Raw genomic sequence first — 23,158 nt, 5'->3', positions numbered from 1 at the left:
CCATATAAGAGAAGATGAAAGATAGCACATGAACATAATTTATGTATCCTGTGGTAATGGAGGAAGGGTGCTAGAAGGGGATTGCCTCTAATGTTCTTTCAGGCTAGTCACAAATTTCTTTATCCCTACAGTAATAGGAAGCTTTCACATCTGTACAGGCTAGGGTTCTGGACTCATAATTTAGGAGACTATTTTTCTTTGAGATGGAAGTAGCTTGAGGAGGAGTGTATGTGTGTGTATGGACACATACATGTATAAAATGTGTGGATATTTGTATGTGCATGCACACATACATGTATGTGTGTATATATCCACACATGCCCATATGCATATGTGTAAAACATAAAATTTATACATAGAGTTATATTATATTTAGATATATTGCATTTGTGTTACATGGATATTTTATGCATTATGTTGTATATTTACACATATATATGTATTTATGTAGATGAATCAATTTTTTTCCTTCCTTGATCATGCTTTAGATTCTCCAGTATTTTAATTTTTGGAGAAACAGGGAGTTATATTCTTTGAAATCATTGGACATTGACAATTGGTTGATGAGATAAAAAAGAAGGAGGGGTTGGTGAAGGGTAAGAGGGAATCTGGTGCATCCCCTGACACACCACATAGGAATGTGGGCCTACTACTTTCAGTGGGCCTACTACTTTCATTGGGCCTAATTTGGTTGGGGTGGAATGAGGACTTACATATATACACCAACTGTTTTGTAGTAGGAAACCTGGGCAGTCAGACTTCTTATATTTGAGGAAAGTAAAGACTTAGATAGCCAAAGTGGGGAGTTGGAGAGGAAAGGCACCATTAAGTTTATTAAATGCCTAATTACATGACTTAACTCAGTCTCCAACTTTAAAATATGCTATGTGTCTGCAATAAAGAGATTAAAATTCACTCCTGGCTTTTTGCTCAGTATTTTATATGATTCACATTTGTGAAATGGATGAGTGCAAGTACAAATGAGTAACAAAAGACTCCTTGTAGACATGCTACATATTATCACATTTAATCTTCACAAACAACTCTATAGGTAGGTAATGAAAGTGTGATCATTCACATTTTACAGATGAGTAAACTGATTCAGCTGAGAGACTAAGTGATCTTTTAAAAGTTACATAGTGACAGATTTAAATCTGTTTCTTTTTACATGAGGATTTTCCTGATCTCCCAGTTCAGAATGCTTTTACCATCTATAAAGTATGTATTTATGTAATTATTCTGCACACATTTTGTATATTATATATTCATATGTATGCACATACACACATGTATACACACATATATATATATGCAATATGTATGTATTGTCTCTCCTGATAGAATGTAAGCTTTTTGAAGTCTGAGAGGGGTGTTTTTGTTATTGTCCTGCAGTCTTTCCTTGGCACCTTGTAGGTACTAAATAAATACTTGATTATAATTCCAAGTCTGCTCTGTCAGGGGTTCTTTTTATGTCCGGGACCCTTTTGTATTCTAGGGAAACCCATATAGCCTTTCTCAAAATATTTTTAAATAAATCAAATAAAATACATGAGATTATAAAGCAAAGAAATTATATTGAAATAGTTATTAAAATATTTTTTAAAACCTCACTTAAACCCAAGTTAAGATAGCCTGCACTACATTATGCTCCAATAAAAATATCATAGTGGTAAAATGTCAATTAGTTCATCTGAACATCATAACTATGTCACTGCTCAACAATTCATCAACAAATCATTTGTAGACTGTGGAGACCCGTAGGAACTGGAAGTACATTCTCATTTATTCTTTATATTTCTGTGACTCACTGAGATATTCCCACACTTCCTACCACTGACAATAATATATCATAATGATGGCCATTTGTTGTCAACTCAAATACATTTTGGAAACAGTCTTCAGGTCTTTGAAACGAAATCAGGTCCAAACCTCTCAAGGAGACAAAAACACAAGAATACCTCCTCCTTTAAAAAGTGTGCTGATATTTTTCATTATGCACAATGAGAAGAAGTGGTTGGTTTCTGACCCATCTGAGACTTGAAACATAAATCCTTCAATACTTTACAACGAAAGAATTAATTGCTTCACAACTTGTAAGGATGTCAAGAGGCATATGCAGTTGTCTCATAATTCCCAGTGACCTCTGGAATACATGTTATGTTCTGATCAGCACAGAAGCCAAAAGGAAAAGTGCATAATGGGCTAGACAAAGGCATCAGCTCTGCTGATTGCAATGGCAGATTGCTGTATGTATGCTGGAAGCAATTCAGGAATTTTAAGAGGGAAACTCATTATTCATTTTCATGGGTGTGACTGATGTTGCTAGAACAGTTCATTAGAGAATTATAGAATCAGATGTGATCAAGAAGATGCTGTAAGAATAGTTTTCAGCAAAATTCTCACAAACTAACACCCTCAAAAGAAGTAATGTCAAATCTATAGTAATTAAAGCTGAATCAATGACAGAAAGGCAGAAACAATACACAAAGGAAAAGTCTTATGCAATAACACCAAAGTAGAAATGCATAAAGTTCTTACATTAGCCACATCAACCAACCATGAGACAGTCAAGGGACAGTCATTAGATCCAGCTGTGTTATCCCCTACCCCATTCTCTCAAAACAACAATTCATTCTCACATCACCTGCCTGCCATCCCCAATCCCCCACATGTGGAAAATTGCTAAGCCTTATGAAATAAAGAGAGTGCAACTGTTGGGGAGGAAAGAGAAGGTAAAATATTCCAGAAACAGCTAAGGGGAGGGAGCTTCTGTGCTCATGGGAAAGGGACCTGGGACAACAGCAGTAAGAGAAAGAGAGAATAAAAGACAAGTTTCTTAGAATATAATTAAAAGCTCAACAACAAAAATGCTAAGAGAGTATTGTGTTTTATATATATATATATATGGCATTGATATTATATATTAATATACTATTAATTATATTATAATTAGTAATAGAGGCCCTGAAAAGAATGATTGGTTTGAAAGCCTCAATCATGTGTGAAAGATAATTTGTCCAAAGAAAAGCAAAAGATTATAGCATTGGAAGAGCATATACATTTTATAGACAAGATAATTGATCAGTGATTTGGATGGATGAATATGTGTACTCAATACTGTAAAGAATTACCAGAGAAGATATGTCATCAGGAGAGAGCCATGTCTCAGAGAGAGATGAAAGATGGAAGGAATAGGCAAGGAAAAGTTGTAAGATGAAAGCAAATTTGTTGCCTTTGGAATACACATTCCAGACAGCAAAGTGGAAGAGGTAGAGAAAAATTGAGGGTAAAGAGAATAAAGCAATTCTAGATAAAGCCCTGAGAAGTTACTTGGGGAAGGAGGGAAAGGAAAGAAGAGGCTAGGAAGGCTTGAAACAACTGCTCTTGCTATGTGATTTTTGTAACTTCTCATTTCTAATACATAAATATCTAGTTAGCTAACTGATATCAACTAAAAATGTTGGGGGAAACATTCTGGTCGGAGGCAGTAGAAAAATAGCCTTTTTCTCTTAGGGTTCCCTAGAACCTTGAGGAAAATGGTAACTACCCTCTGGAAAGCCAAATTGTCAGTGATAATTGGAAATTGGGAGAGTAGCTCCAGGGAATATGACATACATGTAATTTAAATATCGTTCTTTTTTTCCCATTTACACAGTTTTCTTCCCGTGTTACTCTCTTCTCCAGTTCTTGTCTTTAATTGGCAATAGTAAAGAAAAACCATTATTGTTCCCCGAGTCATCCATCGGTTTATGGCAAAGGACACTGGAATCTTTAACACTGAGTTTTAATTTATCTTTGGTGGTATTATTTCCTCCCATGTGAATAATCAGAAGTGAGTACTAGCAACATTTTCCTCATTCTTGAGAAGTTCTCTGTCACATCTCGGATACACATTCCAGGAAGAAAGCATATCTTTCTATTTTGATTTTCAGGTTTCCTCTTAGCAGGGACCTCGACTTTTTTCTTTTACCTGTGACACTTCTTGGATTTTATCTCAACTGTCAGCAGCTGCTAGTCTATATTTTCCTTTCTTGGAGGGCAGATAGCTAATTCCTCTTCAGAGCATATAGCTGCCTTCCCTTTGTGAAGAACTTCAAATAATTTTCTTAACCAAAAGGGTTAAATAACTTTTCTCCTCTTTGTGATATTCTCATGCCTTCCAGTCTCTTGACCCATGTCAAAATGTCCCCTCCACATTTTCAGAACTTTTTTCTTTGTTTCCCTTCTGAAGCTTTTCTATTTTTCAAGAAATAGGAATGGTCCCTGATAACCTTGAGAGCCAAAAGGCATTTTGGGAGTCCTTTATGTTCTCTTTGAAGAGAAAACTCAGCCTTCACTTTTAGTGTGAATGGTAGGCATCTGACCGTGGAAGAAATACAGACATCCTATTCAGATGGTGAGAAAATTCCCCTTGTTCTCCATGCTGCTTGTTAATAAGATCTCCAGTCTTTTTCTTATTACCAGTGGCCTGTAGAAATAAGATGGCAAACTGTAAGAGAACTATCTCCTCTCCAGAAATGTCTTCTCCTTCACTTTTGTTTAGTTCCTCTTCACTCCTTTATAGCATGCTCAGATTTCCTTCCATAGTCTCTCCACCCTTTTAATTTTTCTCATCAATTGATTTTATTTATATCAAATTCTCTTGTCTTAATATTTACTTCTCAGGAAGCCCTTCTCTTTTTCCTGCTCATCCCAGTTCTTCTCCTTTATCCTGGGTCCTTTTTGACCTGCTTCTTATTTTACTGGATGACCTCTAAAGGCCTTTCCAGTATTAAACCCTGTAATCCCTGATGAAAAGGACAGAGCTAAATAAAAAATTTGACATTCTAAAGGAAGATTCAAAATAATTATAAAAATATAAACATGAATGAGTAATCATAAAGGACTCAATAAAGTTAAACTTTATTTTTCTTTATGTGAAGATGACATACATAACTCCTAGGAACTTTATCATGCTTAAGTCAGATAAAAGAAGTCTACATAGATGTAAGATGCAGGGATGTAAGTTGATTATATTAAAATGATCTCATAAAAAATTCAAGGAGTAAGAAAGGCAGAAGGGAGAAGTAGAATGGGGAAAACTTCCTCACATAAAAGAGGTGCACAAGGAAGAATTTTTATAGTGGAAAGGAAAATAGAGGGGGTGGGCTATATCTGAACCTCCTCATCAGAATTGGTTCAAAGAAGGAAGAAAAATACACACACTCATATGAATACACATACAGGGTTGGTCAAAGAAATCTATGTCACCCAGTGGGAAAATAGAAAGGAAAGGGAGTAAGAAATATAGTATGGGGTTGAAAAGAAGGAGGGAAGATTAAGGGATACAGGAGTCAGGAGAAAAATAGGCTTTTGAGGACAGACAGGATAGAAAAAGAAAGAAGTAGAAGAAAATTGGATGAAGGGGAATACAGTTAGTAATCATAATTCAATGTGAATTGAATAAGCTCTCCCACAGAACAGAAGTAAATTACAGAATTGATTAGAAACAATAATGCAACAATCTGTTGCTTACAAGAGATATGCTTGAAAGGGAAAGATACACACAGAGTTAGATAAAGGATTAGAGCATAATCTGTTACACCTCAGCTGAAGTAAAAAAAAAAAAGTCAAGGTAGCAATCACAGTCTCAGACAGAGCAAAAGCAAAAATAGACTTTAAAAAGATAAGCAGGAAAATTACATTTTGCTAAAAGGTACCATAGACCATGAAGTAATATAAAAAGTTCTTGGGGGAATATTTCTGTAATAAAGATTTCATTTCTCAAAGGTATAGGGAACTGAGTCAAATTTGTAAAAAAAAAATAAGAGCCATTCCCCAACTGATAGATGGTTGAAAGATATGAGCAGGTAGTTTTCAGAAGAAATCAAATCTATCTGTACTTTGAAAAATACTCTACATTGCTTTTGATTAGAGAAAGTAAATTAAAATGACTCTGAGATACCGCCACACAATTATCAGAAATGACAAATGCTGGAGGGGATGAGAGAAATAGGTAGACTAAAAACTGTTGGTAGAGTTGTGATATGTCCCCTCCTCCTCCCATGGAGCAATTTGGAACTATGCCCAAAGAGCTAAAAAACTGGATATATCTTTTGTCCAAAAATACCACTACTAGGTCTCTGACCTAAAGAGATGAAAGAAAAAAGGAAAGGAACTATATGTACAAAAATATTTATAGAAATTATTTTTGTAATGGCAAAACATTGGACATTGAGGAGGTGCTCATTCATTCAAGAATGACTGAACAAGTTGTGGCAGGTGATATTGTAGTGGTTCTCTTAAAATGAATTTTGTTTCCATTTTGGGTTCTGTATATAATTCCTTTAATAGTTTGATTGGTCTTGAATTGAAAATGTAAATAAGCTTTGGTAGTATTGTCATCCTTTTTTTTAGCATGACCTAGCATAAACATGGAATATTTGACAGACAATTTAAATTGTTCATTATTTTTTAAGAGAATTTTGCAACTGAATCTTTACAAATGTTGACTGTGTTTTAGTAGATTGACTGTTTAATTTTATTATATTTTTGTTCCTTGGAAGTATTTGCAAAGTCAAAAACCTCCTTATGATGAGATTTTTGTAGTTTCTTTTTTTTGGGGCAGGGGGGAGTTGATCCAGTCTAGATGTTTCCAATATCTCTATTTTATTAAGCATTCATATATTTTCATTAATAATTAGTGTTTAATTCAAAGAGCATGTCATTTTGGTTTGCATCTTAAGCTCCTTTGCTGTTCAGAATATAATATTCTATTTCCTCCTGTGATTTCTGGTGGGTGCATAATAGTCTTGTGTTACTTGAATTTTCTGCTCTTTATATTTAAAAGTATTATTTCCTGGATGCTTATAGAACTTATTCTTTATCATTGGAATTTTAAAATTTAACTACTACATGTATTAAAGTTTGAAGTACAGTTGTTGTTTTCTGGAGACCAGCTGATTCTTTTGATGGAGCTTTATTATTTCTTTTTTAAAATCCAGCAGTTGTGTGGATATTTTCACTACTTTTCCTTGCATTCTGGCTTTGAAGTTTTTTGACTTGTTATTCTTCTAGGAGAATGTCTATTATTCTTAGGCAATATTGATTTCAGGAATGATGTGTTTTTCTTGTATAGATATTATATTTTCTTTTTAGCAATGTTGCTTTTAATTTCTCTTTCACATTTTTCTTCAAGTCACTATATCCTTATCCTTCACTTCTGTGGAGTTATTAGTAACTATGTATTCATTTTTGTCCTATTCTGCTCATTGTTTCTGCTGTGAAGTCCTCAGTTCAGCCATTTTTCTCATCTAAATTCTCTAAAGGTTCTGAAATGTATTTTTCACCATTCTGGAATATCTTACTGTAGTTCTGAGTTCTCTTGAGAATTCATAGAATCTTCTATTTCATAAGATGTTGCTTCAATTTCCTTTGTCTTTTAACATTTACTTAGATATATGTACAATTTTTAGAAGTCTTATCACTCATCTTCCCCTCTTTTTGTTTCTTTATATGTATCCCTTTTGATTTATCTGCTCATTTTTAATTGTGTTTTTTTTCTATCTTTCAGAGTTTTAGTCTTTGTTCATGATATTCTCCTTTCTTTCATTATCTGAATCCTTCCCCCTTTAGATTTACTCCCAGAGTTGGACCTCAAAGTTATCTCAGATTCTTTTCATGATGGGGAATTTCCTTTACTTTGGGTTTGATCCTTGCCCTAAGTAACTTCTGGAGTGGTACAACTGACTGTAGATGAATACTAGTCATCTTGCCTTCAGATCCAGTACAGTCGCACATACTAGTACCCTGATCCAATGCACTTCATTCTCTAGACCTTAACCTAAATGAAATCAATGTCTACTATTATCTTCAGATTTAGGGGGTGGTCAGGTAAGTTTTCTAGAAAGAGATCCTTTCAGACTATTGTCTAACCAAAAAGTTACCCTCTGACTGTGTCATGACTGTCCTAGGCAGACCATAGTTCCACATACTCCTGTTATATTTAATCTTCCTTCTCATATGCCCTGGTAGAATTATGTTCTGCTGCCTAGTGCCACAGAATCTGGAGTAAGGGAAAAGGTGGCATGTAGTAGTAGAGTAATCACCAGGAATTGTCTTTGCTGAATAGGTGTATGGACGCTTAAGGGGGAGGAGTGTGAAGAACAATGTATGGATTTCATTGTCCATCATTAACTCATAAGCTTGTTACCTTGTTGGGCTTCTTGGATGTTTTGTCCTGGGGAGAGAGTTATAACTGCCTAATTTCTGGTGTATAATTCATCTTTAGCTTTTTCTGGGGGCAGGGGGAGGAGTTGGAGCTAGTGGGAACTAGGAAAAAATGTCTCATACTGCATCTTGTTGACTATATGTCCTTTTTATTCAGATAGAGTTTCTATCCTCACTGTGGTCTCTTGGTTAGTAAGTGGAAGAAGTAGATAAAGTGGCCACATGAATAATAACTAACAGAAAAAGTTGGCCTTTATTTATCCTATGTGAATTCAAGATAATAAATTTAATGAACATAGGAAATAGCTACTATTTTCTTAAACTAGAATATTCATCAAATTGCAACCTATATGTTGATTCAGTAGATAGGTTCTAAGGAACTGTGTGAGGCATATAGAAGTTAAAAGAAGTGGCCAGTCTTATGCCCAGTTAATGTCAGAAGTAAGATTTGAATCTAGGTTTTCCATATTATAAGCCAAGAATTCTATCATTTACGCAATACAAACTTTGTAACTCTATAATATATGCCAGTTCCCGTAAAATAATTATGCAAAGTACAAGTGTAAAAAGTTATCATTCACTGCCTGTAGACAAATGACAAGGGAAAAATACTATAATGAAAAAAATAACACACACACACACAAATAGCCTACACAGCATCATAAATGACAAGCGAACGAAATATTGCATTCATTCAAATATACCAACCAGTGTGTTGAACACAAGATATTTCATTGGTTTTTAGCAAACATTACAAGATAATTATTGCCAAAGTCCAATGAAGGAAGTAATTAAAACATTAAACATTTAAAAGATTTCTTTAATGACTTTATGCAATAAGCAGAAAATAATGCCGATCAATGTATAGTAATTGAAAGGAAATAGAATTATCCTTCATTCAAAATCCATTCTAAATTATCCAAGGCCAGGCTATGGGAAATATCGAATATCATTTTGTCTACCAGAAGCCTGAAAACCTTCAAAATCATTTTTGCTATTTGTTACTTTGGAAGTCCTCATAGCTGAGAAGATGCTGTCATGAGATATTATGGACCTTACTATCTTTAGTCTTCTGAATTATTAAAAAAAAGACAAAGAAAATTTCTTTATAAGCAAAGATGTCAAGTTAACAATATTTAGGAGGGGTACACTAAAGAATTGCTACATTACAGTACAGACTTGAACTTGAGTGAAATTCTATTCTGAACTTTTATCAAATACAATTCCTTTCAATTCTGTTGGAAAATAACCCAAGAATTCCATTGTGCAATTTTATTCATTGCAGATTCTGTTTCAAAATTCTCATTGCACCATGTAGGCCTAACTCATTTAGATCATTTGTTTTAGGATAATACAGAAGAAACCCCCATAGTCAAAATAATCAGGAATTAATTTCCAAGAGTAGGCGGTTGGAAGTTGAGAAGGGTTTTGAATACTTTGACTGTCCTTCAAAGACATATGAAGCTGTCCTCACTTCTAATTTTTGTTGATGTTCGCTCTTTTAGGTGTCTTCCTTACATATAGTTAAAGAGATTGAGATTGTATTTGCTTAAGGATATGAGACTATTTCATATTTCTAACATGATTGTATATTCTTGAAATGATAAAAAAACACTTTTTTGTTATGAAACAAATTTCTTTTTTATTTATTTTATTTTGTTTATTTTTTAATCTATTTAATTTTTATCTTTTTTTTAATGATTTGTTAACTTCTTATTTACATCATTTGTTTCTGCCTGATTTTGAGTTACAAATTTTCTCCCCGTTTTTCCCCTACCCACTGCCCCCAAAATAGCCGTCCCACAGGATATCCCCTCCTCCATTCTGCTCTCTCCCATATCTTCTCCCATACCCCTTTTAACATTTCCAGTGGATCTCTATGCCTCAGTGCCTGTATATCTTATTTCCCAATTACATGTAAAATGGTATTAATAATAGTATATATATATGTACATATATATATGCACACACATATATATATACACATTTATATTTGAATATTTGATTTTAAAACTTTCAATTTCAGATTCATTCCCTTCCTTCCTTGTCACCCACCCTTACTGGGAAGATAGGTAGTTCAGTATAGGTTGTACATGTGTGGCTAATGCAAAACAATAAAATAGTAGATATATTGTAAAAGACTGACTCTATTTCCCTCCCTCCTGTCCCACCTCCCACTTGTTCTATTCTCTACTTTGATCCTGTCCCTTTTCAAAAGTGGGTGCTTCCAACTTCCCTGCCCCCCAGCATGCCCTCCTTTCCATCATCCCCCCTCTCATCTCCTTCCCCCCCTACTTTCCTGGAGGGTGAGATACCCTATTTTGTGTGTATTTCACTACCTCCTCAAGCCAAATTCAATGGGAATAAGGTTGACCCATTCCCTTTTGCCTTCCTGTAATTCCCCTCCATTGTAACCATTTTCCCTTGCCTCTTCTGTATGAGATAGTTTACCCCAATCTCTCTCCCCATCTCCTCTCATCATATTTCTCTCTGACCTCTTAATTTCACCTTTTAAGTATCATCCCTTCCTGTTAAATTGGTCCTATTCCCTCTATCTATGTATACGTGTAAACATATATATACATATTCACATATGTATTCATATGTCCATATACCCTCATATATATATATTTCTAATCCCTTCAACTACTGAAAAAAGTTTCATACGTTACAATTATTGTTTTTACATGTAGGAATGTTAATAGTTCAACTTTGATAAGTTCCTTATGATTTCTTTTCCCTGTTTACCTTCCCATGCTTCTCTTGCTTCTTGCATCTGAATGTCAAATTTTCTATTCAACTCTGATTTTTTTCAGCAAGAATGCTTGAAAGTCCTCTATTCCACTGATTGACCATATTTTCCCCTGAAATATGATACTCAGTTTTGCTGGGTAGGTGACTCTTGGTTTTAATCCCAGCTCCTTTGACCTCCAGAATATCATATTCCAAGCCCTTCGATCCCTCAGTGTAGAAGCTGCCAGATTCTGGGTTATCCTGATTGTGTTTCCACAATATTCAAATTGTTTCTTCCTGGCTGCTTGTAATATTCTCTCCTTAATCTGGGAATTCCAGAACCTGGCTATAATATACCTAGGAGTTTTCTTTTTGGGATCTTTTTCAGGAGGTGATCAGTGGATTCTTTCAACCTCTATTTTTCCCTCTGGTTCTAAGACACCAGGGCAGTTTTCTTTGAGAACTTCCTGGAGGATGATTTCTAGGTTCTTACTTTGATCATGGATTTCAGGTAGTCCAATAGTTTTTAAATTATCTCTCCTGGATCTATTTTCCAGGTCAGTGGTTTTTCCCATGAGTTATTTCACATTGCCTTCTATTCTTTCATTTGTTTGGATCTGTTTAACAGCATCTTGATTTCTCATAAAGTCATTAGCTTCCATTTGCTCCAATCTAATTCTGAAGCAATGATTCCCCTCATTGAGCTTTTGAGATTCTTTTTCCATCTGGCAAATTTGGCTTTTTAAGGCATTCTTCTCCTCATTGCCTTTTTGAGCCTCCTTTGCCATTTGAGTCAGTCTGTTTTTTAAGGTATTATTTTCCTCAGTCAGGCTGTTGACTCTCATTTCATAATTTTCTTGCATCGTTCTCATTTCTCTTCCCAATTTTTCCCCCACTTCTCTTATCTGCTTCTTAAGGTCCTCTATGGCCTGTAACCAGCTTGTATTTTCCTTTGAAGCTTTTGGTGCAGGAGTTCTGACTTCACTATTTTCCTCCTGTTCCATGCTTTGCTCCTTTTTGTCCCCAAAATAGGAGTGTAATGTTGGAATCTTCTGTCTGCTTTGTTTCCTTTGCCTGCTCATTTTGCCACTCAATTACTTGACTTTTGGGCTCTTTGCCACAGTAGGACTCTGCCACCAGACAGGGGAGCTTTCATCCCGAAAGCTGGGGTTTTCTCAGCTGCCAGAGGTATTAGATGGGTGCCCTCTCTGAGGTCTCCACACACTCTGGCAAGTTGGACACACACCCCAGAACCTCCACCCTAGACTGCAATCCAGATCCAATCAAGTTAAAGCAAGAGCGATTACCCCTCAGACTGGTGCTTGGTCCCCCTACACTCTGCAGGCCAGGAGCTGAAGCCACCACGTGGCTCTGGCTGGCTGTGCTGGTGTCTCAGGGGCTTTTCGCCGTGGGGGTAAAAGCCACACACTCCCACTTACTGGTCCCAAAGTCCAGACTGCACTGGCCTCTCACTTTGTACTTTGCATCTATGTGTTGATAAATCTGGAAAGGGCCACAGCTGCTGCTGATCTGGAGTCCCTCTGGCTGGTGGCTGGTCAGGCCCACCCTGGGGCTAAAGCCTAGGTGTGGGGCTGGACTTGGCTCCCAGAGTGCTGTGCTGGATTCCTGCCGGCCTGCCGGCCTGTCCTCAGCGGGAAGTTAGCTTCTCCGTGTCATTTTGTGGGTTCTGCAGCTTCAAAGTTTGTTTAGAGTCCCCTTTTTACATGGATTGGGGAGGGTGGAGCCAGAGCTGCAGGAAGGTCATGCTTCTACTCCGCCATCTTGGCTCCGCCCCTGAAACACAAATTTCTTGCTGACTTTTTATGTGAAATACAACTGATCAGCTCATTTTACCAAATACCTATGAGTCTGTGTAAATTCTATATGCACTTTTTTTTAATCTTCAGTCTATGATAGGATGTCTAGTTAGGCCCCACTCAGCTGAGGTGGAGCAAGGGGCTGGCAAGCTATACCAGTCAGTCATTGTCCTTTACCTGCCATCACAGTTTGTCCTGGATTAGTTACTCTGGGGTTGCTTAATTTCTCATTTTTCAGGGGAAATAGGATTCTCAATTCTCACATTCACTGCCTCAACCCCAACTGCAGCATCTCCTGGGAAAACTGCTACTTTATAGAAATTGTCATGGGCTCAGTCTTAAGGATTTTTCCTATTAAGGGAAATAAATGCATTTGGAGGGTCTTTAGGAAAAGCCCAATTGGTTGAATAAATATTCCATACATGGAGATGGGAAAAATAGGCACTCACAGTCTATATTTCACCTCCAAGTAGCCCGCCATCTAGAAGCCACTTCCTCCCAGGTAGGGCACATTACCTCATCAGCTTTTCTGGCTCAGCATTCAATTAAAAAATGTGTCATCATACAGTATAAATTCCTGAGTCATTATGGCCAATAGGAAGCACTTGAGAGGATATATTTATTCACTCTAAAAGGCAAGTAGGGGTTCATGAATTGACTAGAATGATGACTGAGCATGACTTAAGGGTGGAGCCTTCTGTAAAGATAAAAATAAAACATTAATGTGAGTGTTATAGTGCACAAAGAGCAGGTATCACAGAAGTGTCTGGATTCCAGTCTCACCCTGATAAATATTCATGTAGTGACCCTGGACAAGTCATTTAAACTCTTAAGCTCCCTCAGACAACGTTTTAAGATGATAAACTAAAGAACATTTATAGATCTGCATTGGTAGATGGAGTTTCTTTGGTGGGAATTCCCTACTCTAATTCAATTAGAGACTCAGGCCTTGGGCTGCTAGGTGGTGTAGTGAATAAATAGAGCACTGGCCCTGGTGTCAGGAGGACCTGAGTTCAAACCCGACCTCAGATACTTAATACACACGCACACACACACACACACACACACACACACACACACACACCTAGCCATGTGACCTTGGGCAAGTCACTTAATCCCAATTGCCCTACCTCCCCCCTCCAAAAAATAGCAAAAAAAAAAAAGACTCACCCCTTGTCTCCACCCCCAAATATGTGTTTATTATAGTGCCCTTCTAACTCATTAGCCCTTCCCCTTCACACAAAACTGCTTGTTTTAGCTGTCTGAAGGGGATTGAAAGAATAAGTGTCCAAGGAGAAATGACAAGTCAAGAAGCCAAGGGTAAGATATTCTGTTGGAAGTGCCATTTAGAAGTTCATTCCAGGCAAGCTAGTGCTGGGTGGGGAGGTATCTCAAACCTTGCCCTATATACAGCCTGTGCTTGTCTGCCCCTGTCATGCATTTTCTTATAAATTAATAATCAACCATTTTCCAGCCATGCAGTTGTCTGAAAGATATAGAAAAAACAAGATTCTGCTAGTTGACTGAAAAAAATTCACTTGAATAAAATACTGCCTTGAATCTCTCCTCTTGAACAAGCATCTCTCATGTAGTTGTCCCAATTATAAAGATACCTTGAAATATGTAACAGAAATAACAGTTATTAATATTGGGACAGATAGAACAAGGGAATGTGTGCTTCCTGCTGGCATTGCCACCATGGAGGATGCACAGTTCAAAGCAAAAAGTGATTCCTTTTAGGTAGTGAAGTCATTCAGATGTTCCTACATGCAACTGACAATTTGATTATACAAAGCCATGAAACACTGAGGTTAAATGACATCCACAATCTTTAAGTTTGCTCTGATTTTCCACATAGGGAAAAACATATCAAGAGAGAATGGCTATTGTTCACTCTGTGATAGGTAGATGGATAAAACAGAGATCTGTCCTTGACAGACAATACAAATGAAAAAGAAGAGGGAAATATGCGTAAGAAGGAGAGAGACCTGAACTGACTTTAGGAAATTGTAGAGGGTTTTAACATGCCCTAATTTGCTCCCAGAAACATAGGCCTATATTTTTAATATCACTATTCTTCTGATCACCTATGCCATGATATATCATGGTCTTTAAAGGATTAAGTCTGAGGGTTGCTCAGTAGTGGAGAGATTCACGTTGGATGGAGACAGGATGCCACACATTACAGATGAGAAATTGTGTGGGACAAATAGTATAATGACTATCATTAGAGAGGGGACAAACAGAAAAAAATTATGGGATGGTAACACGGCAAGAGTAAGGAACAACCAATGGATATTTCATGTGCTCCACTCCATTTTTACTAGCACAGTTTCAAGAGATCTAAAGTACATTAGTTGGAACACTGGAGAGCATTCATGGGAGACTCTGGAAAGAACAACTCAAAATGAGTAGATACTCATCTACATCATTGTGAGGAGTACATATGATGTAAACAGATCCTTTGAATTATTAAAGTATGAAAGTGTTTTTTTTTATTAACTTGGCCATTTTTTCAAAGAAACAACCAACAAATATTAATTATTTACATTGTGTCAGACACTGAATGAGGCACTGGGGAAACAAAGGGGAAAAATGAAATAGTTCTTGTCCTCAAAGATCTTACCTTCTACTCAAGGAAACAACAGGTAAAAAAATATATCAACATTTATTTATACTTATAGGAAATAAACACAAGGTAATTTTTGTCAGGATGGAGGAGACTCTAGCACCTAGGGAGATAAGCAAAGTTGTTTTTTTTTTAAGAGTCAAGATGGTAGAGAGAAAATAAAGCATTACAGTTTTTGCCCCCTTGACAAAACCCCTTCAGAAAGTTTTAGAAAATGTATCAGATCAGGGCAGCTAGGTGGTGCAGTGAATAGAGCACTGGCCCTGGAGTCAGGAGGACCTGAGTTCAAATCCAGCTTCAGACATTTAACACAAAACTAGCCATGTGAACTTGGGCAAGTCACTTAACCCCAATTGCCCTACCTTCCCCTCTCCAAAAAGAAAAAAAAAAGATCAGATCAAATTCTTATAGAGAAGTCTAGAAAAAGTCACAGTGTATCATTTATCCAGTCCAGTTTGACACAGGGAGACAGGCAAGGATGTCTATGGATACTGGGAACAGGTTTGGTCAGGAACACCATCATTCATGAGAACTCCAGTGCCCTGAATATCAGGGCAAGAAAGAGGTCCCCGACCCGGTGCAGAATACCACCAGACTCACCATCAGGCCCTGTGATGAGAAAAGGTGCAAACAAAAAGCTTTGGTCCCTACTAATCCTCATATCTAGGACAAAATGAGGAACCTTGTGGAGAAGTGGCATAGAAAAGGGATGGATAGTCTTACTGTCAGGGAGGCCTTCTTTATTATATTGTAGCTCCAAAACCAGGATCAGTATAGATTCTCGTTTCTAGCATCTAGTCCAGTCTGCAGAGAAATACCCAGAGGAGGAATTTCAAGTCAAAGGTCACTTTGAATCAAAAGAACTTTGCAACTAGCTAATAGAGGCAAAGTCTAATGACACTCTCCTCTTGCTCAAACTGAGGCTCAGGTCAGGAATTTGCAGACCTCAGAAGAGAGGGACAGCAATAAAACATTGCCCTGAGTCAGACCACTTTGTGTGCACTGAAAACTATCAGGTTGCTAGCTTGAGATCCTGCAGCAACAGAAGATGCAAACCTCAAGAAAGGAAGTCCAGTTAGAAAAGATTTCAAAGTGATTTTGTTAGGTTTTGTAGATCTTAAAAAAGGAATGAGGAGGCAGCTAGGTGGCACAGTGAATAGAACACTGGCCCTGGAGACAGGAGGACCTGAGTTCAAATGTGAACTCAAACACTTAACACTTACTAGCTGTGTGGCCTTGGGCAAGTCACTTAATCCTAATTGCCCTCCTTTCACTCTCAAATAAAAGCAAAAAAAAAGAAAAGAAAAGAATGAAAAGAGAGGTTTAGAAAAAGACATTGCAGGGGAGGAGAGAGGAGAAAGGAAAGAAAGCTTACAAAAAATTATCTTACATAATTAGACTGTGCAAGTAGAAATTCTAGGCAAACAAAGGAAGAGGAGGGAGAAGGGAGTGGCTGACACTTGAACTTCATTGTCATCTGTATTGAGCAAAAGAAAGAACACACACACAGAGTACCAAGAACCAAAAATTATGTGCTGAAATTAATTTCAGGGATAGTGGAAGGGAAAAGGGGGGAAAAAAGTGGGTGGGGGTGACAGATGTAGAAGAGGTCATATTCAAAAAGAACAAGTCCTAAGTAAAACAAACTCCAAGAAAATACAAAAATATGAATAGCTCTTTTTGAGGTAGCAACAAATGAGTAACTGAGGGGATGCCCACAGATTGCAGAATAAAAGTACAAGTTACATACATGTGATGGAAAACTATTGTGTTGAACTATCATTAGCATAATGACCAACAATGATACTAGAGTACAAATGAAAGAAACATCTCCTGATGGAAGTAGAGGACTCAAGAATGAGAGAAATATTTTTTTGGATATGGCTAATCTTGAAATTAATCTCTCTCAGTGTCCTAGCAACTCTCTAAAACAGAATTATTGCTTTTCAACAGGAAAGAAATTTTGACATGTAGGAAGTCCCCACACCCATGTTGAGGCAAATCAAGAAAGAACAAGATTGCATTTGATGAAATTATTGGCCAAACTAAGTATTAAAACAAATTTCTTAATAAGCAGCATCATTCGTTTTAGCAACAAATATTTTGGCTCATCTGTATATCAGAATACTAAATTTAAGTTGGCACCATTAAAATATGATTTACTTAGGCAAGTTTTCAAATTTCCCCTAACATATAAAACTATTCCAACTGGAAAATCAGTCTTATTTACTTTGCCAAGTTTGAGCATATGTATCATGAATGAGAAGGCATTATGTGAAGTATTCATTAAATTTAGAACTAAATTAACATCAATAAAAAAAATCCAACAGCAAATTAGGAAATTGGAGAAGTAAAATCACAGTTCACTATTTCACCAACATTAGTCATTCCTCTTGAAAAGTAATTATTTTTTTTAAAAGGTGTATATTAATGAACATAATTGAATGACTTTTATTGACCTCTGAAGAAAACAAAGTTCTTCAGAATCTTTATAAGGTTTTAAATTTGGCTAGAGTACTACAATAGTTTTTTTTAATATAATTAGACTTTCAACACATTTAGATTTGCTAATTGGATCTAAGTTCTAATTAGACTCCTTATGTAACTAAGAATGTCATACCACTGAATATGTTTAATGCGCTTTTACAGTTGAATCTCCATAATATTTTAATATGGAAAATACAGGATTTGCTTATGTCAGGACTATATTTTCCCCTAGCTACAGCTGTAAGATAATTCTTTTTTCCTAATTTAGTATTAGGGGGGAGTTAGGGGAGCAGAAAATGGGGAAAAAATGTGCAAGTTATTTGTTAAGAAATGTACTTGAAAGGATCAGTGCTTAGCACAGTGCCTGAACACAGTAGACACTTAATGAATGCTTATTGACTGAATAACTGAAACCACGCTTCAAAGTCGCCTGTGTGAGCAAATCAATGCATTTCCCTGGTCCTCAATTTACTATATCTAAAAGGAAGTGATTAGACTAAATAGTGTCTGTGGTTGCTTCCAACTCCATGGGCCTGGAGAGGGCGTTTGATGACATTTTGTTACTTTCGCAAAATGATAAACAGAATAAGAAAATAAATCAGTCAGGGCACAAAAACATAAATAACCAAATGACTGCACAACCATTGAACTGAACTTATCCTTGAAATGGATAAAGGTCTTTAACATTCCTACTGAATGAATTTGAAATAAGTTTCCGCAGCTGAAGGTCCAGGGAGCCAGCAGTAAAGACAGAAGCAACACATTCTTCCCGAGACCTGCATGATAATATTCCCTTTGCAGCTTGGCTGCCTAAGCAGCTTTCCACTGATTCTAGTCAAAGCATCTTTTTCTTATTCCCTGTCATTGAACTGAGAGCCATCAATTTTCATTCCATCAAGATTTATAGGCACTAATCCTGAAAGTAGTAGTGCCCAGATTTGGATATTAACAGATCTAGGTACACTGGGGTGTAAGGAAAGAATATTTTGGAGATTAAAAAGCAGTGAATCATTGAAAGACCTTAAGGGTAAAGCTCATGCCAAAGTAACCCCAAGAAAATTGAAAACCCTGAAACAGAAAAAGTAGGTAAATTGGGTTTCATGTATGCTCTATGTTGCAAATCCTTCAACAACCAAGTCACATGTTCTTTTCTTTTGTCATTTGCACATAGCTCTTTTAATCATCCTAGAAATAAGTACAGTCTAATTTTTACCATTTTTAAAGCAATATAAATCAGATTAAAACCTATATAACTTTTAAAAACCTAAATTTTTTAAGAAAAAGATGTGCTAGAACCAACATTGTATTAAAATCACATGAGCTATTATTTTTCAAATTAATGTATCACTGAGCCCGAATTCTATGAGAGTTGTTTGTAAAGAGTTTAGGATTACATCTTCATCAACTATTCTAAAGCATCTTATATTGAATGCTGTCCTTGACTGTATCATATGACAGTTTTTAAAGTAAGAAAATGACATGTGTGATTGCTTCATTTGTAATTAAAGAAGCAAAATCTGTGCTTGAATCTTTCTATCCCAATACCTCCAATGGGCATCTATTCTTCAGTCTTCAGAAAGGTTCATATCCAAGTGACTGCCAATTTTTGGCAGGCAGAAAGGTGACTAATGTTATTTTCTCTTATAGCTTGGCTGCTGGAATCCTGTCACAGGTCTGAATGGCTCATTGACAGACAAAAAACTGGAGAATAACATGCGTGGAGTCGTTCTTCGTGTAGTGACTGTGCTGGTAAGTGGAGTTCTAATATTGTGAGTTTTAATTATGTTTCATCTACAAGAAACTCCTTTTGTCTTTCTAAATGTGTACATTATTGTCTGGTGGCAAAATGCAATGGAGTTTATAACTACACCATTTACCCAGTAACATTAAAGATATTATCCAGTGTTCAGTCAAAGTATTGTTTTCTGGTATCAATTCTACTGATTTCTAGTAGACGGCAGGGAAGATTTTCAACGTTTAGTGGTCTTTCTAAATAAGTTTTCATTTCTCAAAATTTTGATGTTGTTTATTATATTACATACACTTCATTCTAAGAGACACACAGTATCTTTCTGCCACCCCCAAATAAAATCATCTAGCTTCTCATTGAAATACTATAGGATTATGAAATGGAGAATACTTTTGGCATTTGGAATATATTCAAAATTAGCAGAAAATAAGAACTTAATTCTATGAAGCTAATTCTTTGCTTTCCTATGTTTCAAAACAAAAAATACTCTTCTCTCAATAGTAAGAAGTCTTGTTGAAATGAACTTGGATTTTGTTAATTTATCCTGTGGCACTTTGGGGTACTTTTCAAAATGTCTGACAGTTCAGCATGAATATATTTTTCTTTTGATTCAAAAAAGCCACATTCTTCTCCCACAGCATAAACAAATTACAGAGTTGGTAAATGAGAGAGAGCCTCTTTCTTCCATGTTGATGCTAATTGGGTCTTCAATAGACTCTGAACATAACAGCAATAACTGGCCTTTGTGCTCAATTTCATAGAAATTTAAATTGATTCCACGGAATTTCCTCATGATAAAACTATTCTGTGAACATCCTTTCTCAAAGGAAAGTCAGAATATCCTCTGGTCCCTTTTCTCATCTTCAATAATGTCATTCCGTGGACTTGCATGAGTAAGCTTTTTAAGAAGCATTATGTTTTTAACCTGCTGTGATATAGATGCTAGCACATCTAAACAAAAATATGTGTAAGAATTTGTACTGATGTGGTAGCAAATCACATGTTTTAAAAAATAGTAGGCAAAACTCATCTCCATTAAACAGTTACTAGCAAAAATAACATTCACAACAAAGGTAAGACCTAGAGTTTTTTTTTTTCTTTTAAAATTATTTCTAAATAAAACAATGATCAGTAAAAGTTAATATTTTGTACCTTTACTCCCATGCCCTAGGGCCCTATCTGGAGAGTCTTAGTGGAAGTAATTAACCCATTGGCAAGTTGTTTGCCCAGTATTCTCAAACTATTTCATCCTCTAACTTTCCACCAGTTTTTTTTTCAGCTTCAAAGTTGTAGGCAAGCCCCAAAACTTGGGAATTCTGGGTATAATTCTCAGTCAGTAGAACAGATATCTCCTCCTGATTCTTAGTAGTCATTTTGCCCCGTGGGTGGAGTAAAAATTCACTTTAATATTAAAATTGATATACAGGCTACACACACACACTTCTAACACACACCCCCAAAGTTCATATATGTAGATCTCCCCCAGTAGCTTAGACCTGAATGGGCCATGAATTCATAACTAAGTCAGAAGCCTAGGAGAGGTTAAAATGCTTCAGTCTTTTAAAGATATCTAATGAGAGGGAACTTATTGTCATATGAGGTATCCTATTCTACTTTTGAATGGATCTAAGTGTCAGAAAATTTTAATCTTGCCCCTGAAACTTCCACTGATCCCTTATTCTACTTTTTGGGTCCAAGTTAAGAAACCAAATATGTGTCCAAAGGCTGTAATATCTCTTACTGTTGGCCTTCTTTCTTAGGGCCAGCCTTGTTGCATTCCTTTTCACCCCTCCCCAACCTGCTCTCTTTCCAATATCACCTTCAGCTCAAAAACATACAGTCTGAGCAGCCGCCAGGTAGCACAGCCAGTAAAAGCACCGGCCCCAGTGTCAGCATGACCTAGGGATCGAATCCCAGGCTCAGACACTTAGCACCCACCCAGAAACACATGGCTGTGCAACCTTGAGCAAGTTACTTAACCCAAATTGCTTTAAAAAAAAAAAAAAGAACATACCGTCTGTGTTACGTAGTCTCCCATTTCTAGGGGCCCAGGAATTAATCCAATGGTTCCATTTAACCACTTAATATTGGTTAACTTTTTTTACAAATGAATATCTGCTTCAAAGATAAAGCAAGACTAAGTGTACAAAATTACTTTCAGTACCTTGTGGGAATAATTTGGGAGCACATGCCTTAGCGTGTTTATTAGTCTCATAAAGTTCAAGTCCAAAGCTTGTTTTTGCTGAGCTTGTTGGTGTCCCTAGGTTTCTTAGGCTTTGTTCCTAGACTGGCTGCAATAGCTAGCCTGTACTCCTGGACCCTCTGGTCTCCATGGCTTGTGCTCCTCAGCTTTGTCAGACTTCATACCCTACAGTTAAAATGCAAAAGAATGAAAGGAAATGAAGAAGACTTTGGCCCATTTCTTAGAGTTACCTTTTCTAAAGAAGAAGGTTAGGAAGGAGATGACTCTGACAGAGTCATGTTGGAAGCAGTTCCTTAAAGTTTGTGAAAACTGATTTTTAAATGTTCAAGCAAAGGCATTTATACCTTGGAAATTGACAAGTTACAAATCAAGGCCTGATTTATAATTTTATTGATTGTCCAGAGTTAAGAAAATGATGGAGAAGGTATTTGTAATGAAGGTGATACCTAAAAGTGGGTCATTCCATACTGTTTTTAGAGAGGTAGATGTTAATCATTTACTTGCACATTGCTGTTAGACTCTTTCCTTTTACCTAATTGTGTGAATGAAGAAGCCACCTTTACCTTCAAACAGTAATGCAGAAATACAAATTTTCTTTTAAAATTCTGATTTAGCTAGCGTATAATTATTTATAATAGGTTCTGATAAGTCTACTTCTCTGATAAGCCTATTTCACTATATCATTAACTTTCTGATAATTTTATTTTCTCATTTTAAAAATCAATTTAATAAAGATTTATTGATTTTATTCATCTTTGAAAGAAGCACTTATTTATCTTATCATTCCTATAGTTGTTTTTTTATTTTATACTTTACTTCTCATCTAATTTTCAAAATACCTTTTTCTTTCCTTACATTAGGTTTGTAATTTTATTTTTAAATATTTATTCTTAAATTCCTTTTTTTGTTGTTAATCTATTTTTCAGAGATATATTTTGTACTCTGAGAACAGTTCTGGTGGTATTACAAAAATTTTGGTCTGTAATTTCATTGTTAAAACTTTCTTTTACCTAGTTATTTTTTTTTCTTTTAAAACCTACTCATTATTCAAGATGTCATAATTAGACCTCCAAATGCATGCAGCCACGGGGCATAGTGCATAGAGTTTTGAAGCTGGAGTCAGGAAGAACTGACTTAATTTCACTTTTCAGACACATTCTGACTGGGTGATCCTGGGAAATATCTCTCGGCCTCAATTTTCCAATCTGTAAAGTGGGGATAATAATAATACCTACTTCACAGAGTTATTGTGAAAATCATGAGATAATATATGTACAATTCTTTGCAAATCTTAAAATACTACTTATAGCAATATTCATATTCGCATTCTT

General features: G+C 36.2%; 1 protein-coding gene across 1 annotated transcript in view; it reads left to right on the top strand.

Annotated features, from left to right (window-relative positions):
• The window catches only part of GRID2 (glutamate ionotropic receptor delta type subunit 2), a 919,201-nt gene that overhangs the window by 459,595 nt on the left and 436,448 nt on the right, over positions 1-23,158 (top strand). Inside the window, exon 8 of the mRNA XM_069098591.1 lies at positions 19,522-19,623. Within this exon, the coding sequence (XP_068954692.1) occupies positions 19,522-19,623 (102 nt within the window). The remainder of the gene's footprint in view (positions 1-19,521; positions 19,624-23,158) is intronic.

Source organism: Petaurus breviceps, unplaced genomic scaffold, assembly GCF_028583685.1.
Source record: "Petaurus breviceps papuanus isolate PSGF00001 unplaced genomic scaffold, PetGlider_PUasm1.0 126, whole genome shotgun sequence".
In the NCBI taxonomy this organism is placed as follows: Eukaryota; Metazoa; Chordata; class Mammalia; order Diprotodontia; family Petauridae; genus Petaurus; species Petaurus breviceps.
This window is presented reverse-complemented; position numbering and strand designations above follow the sequence as displayed.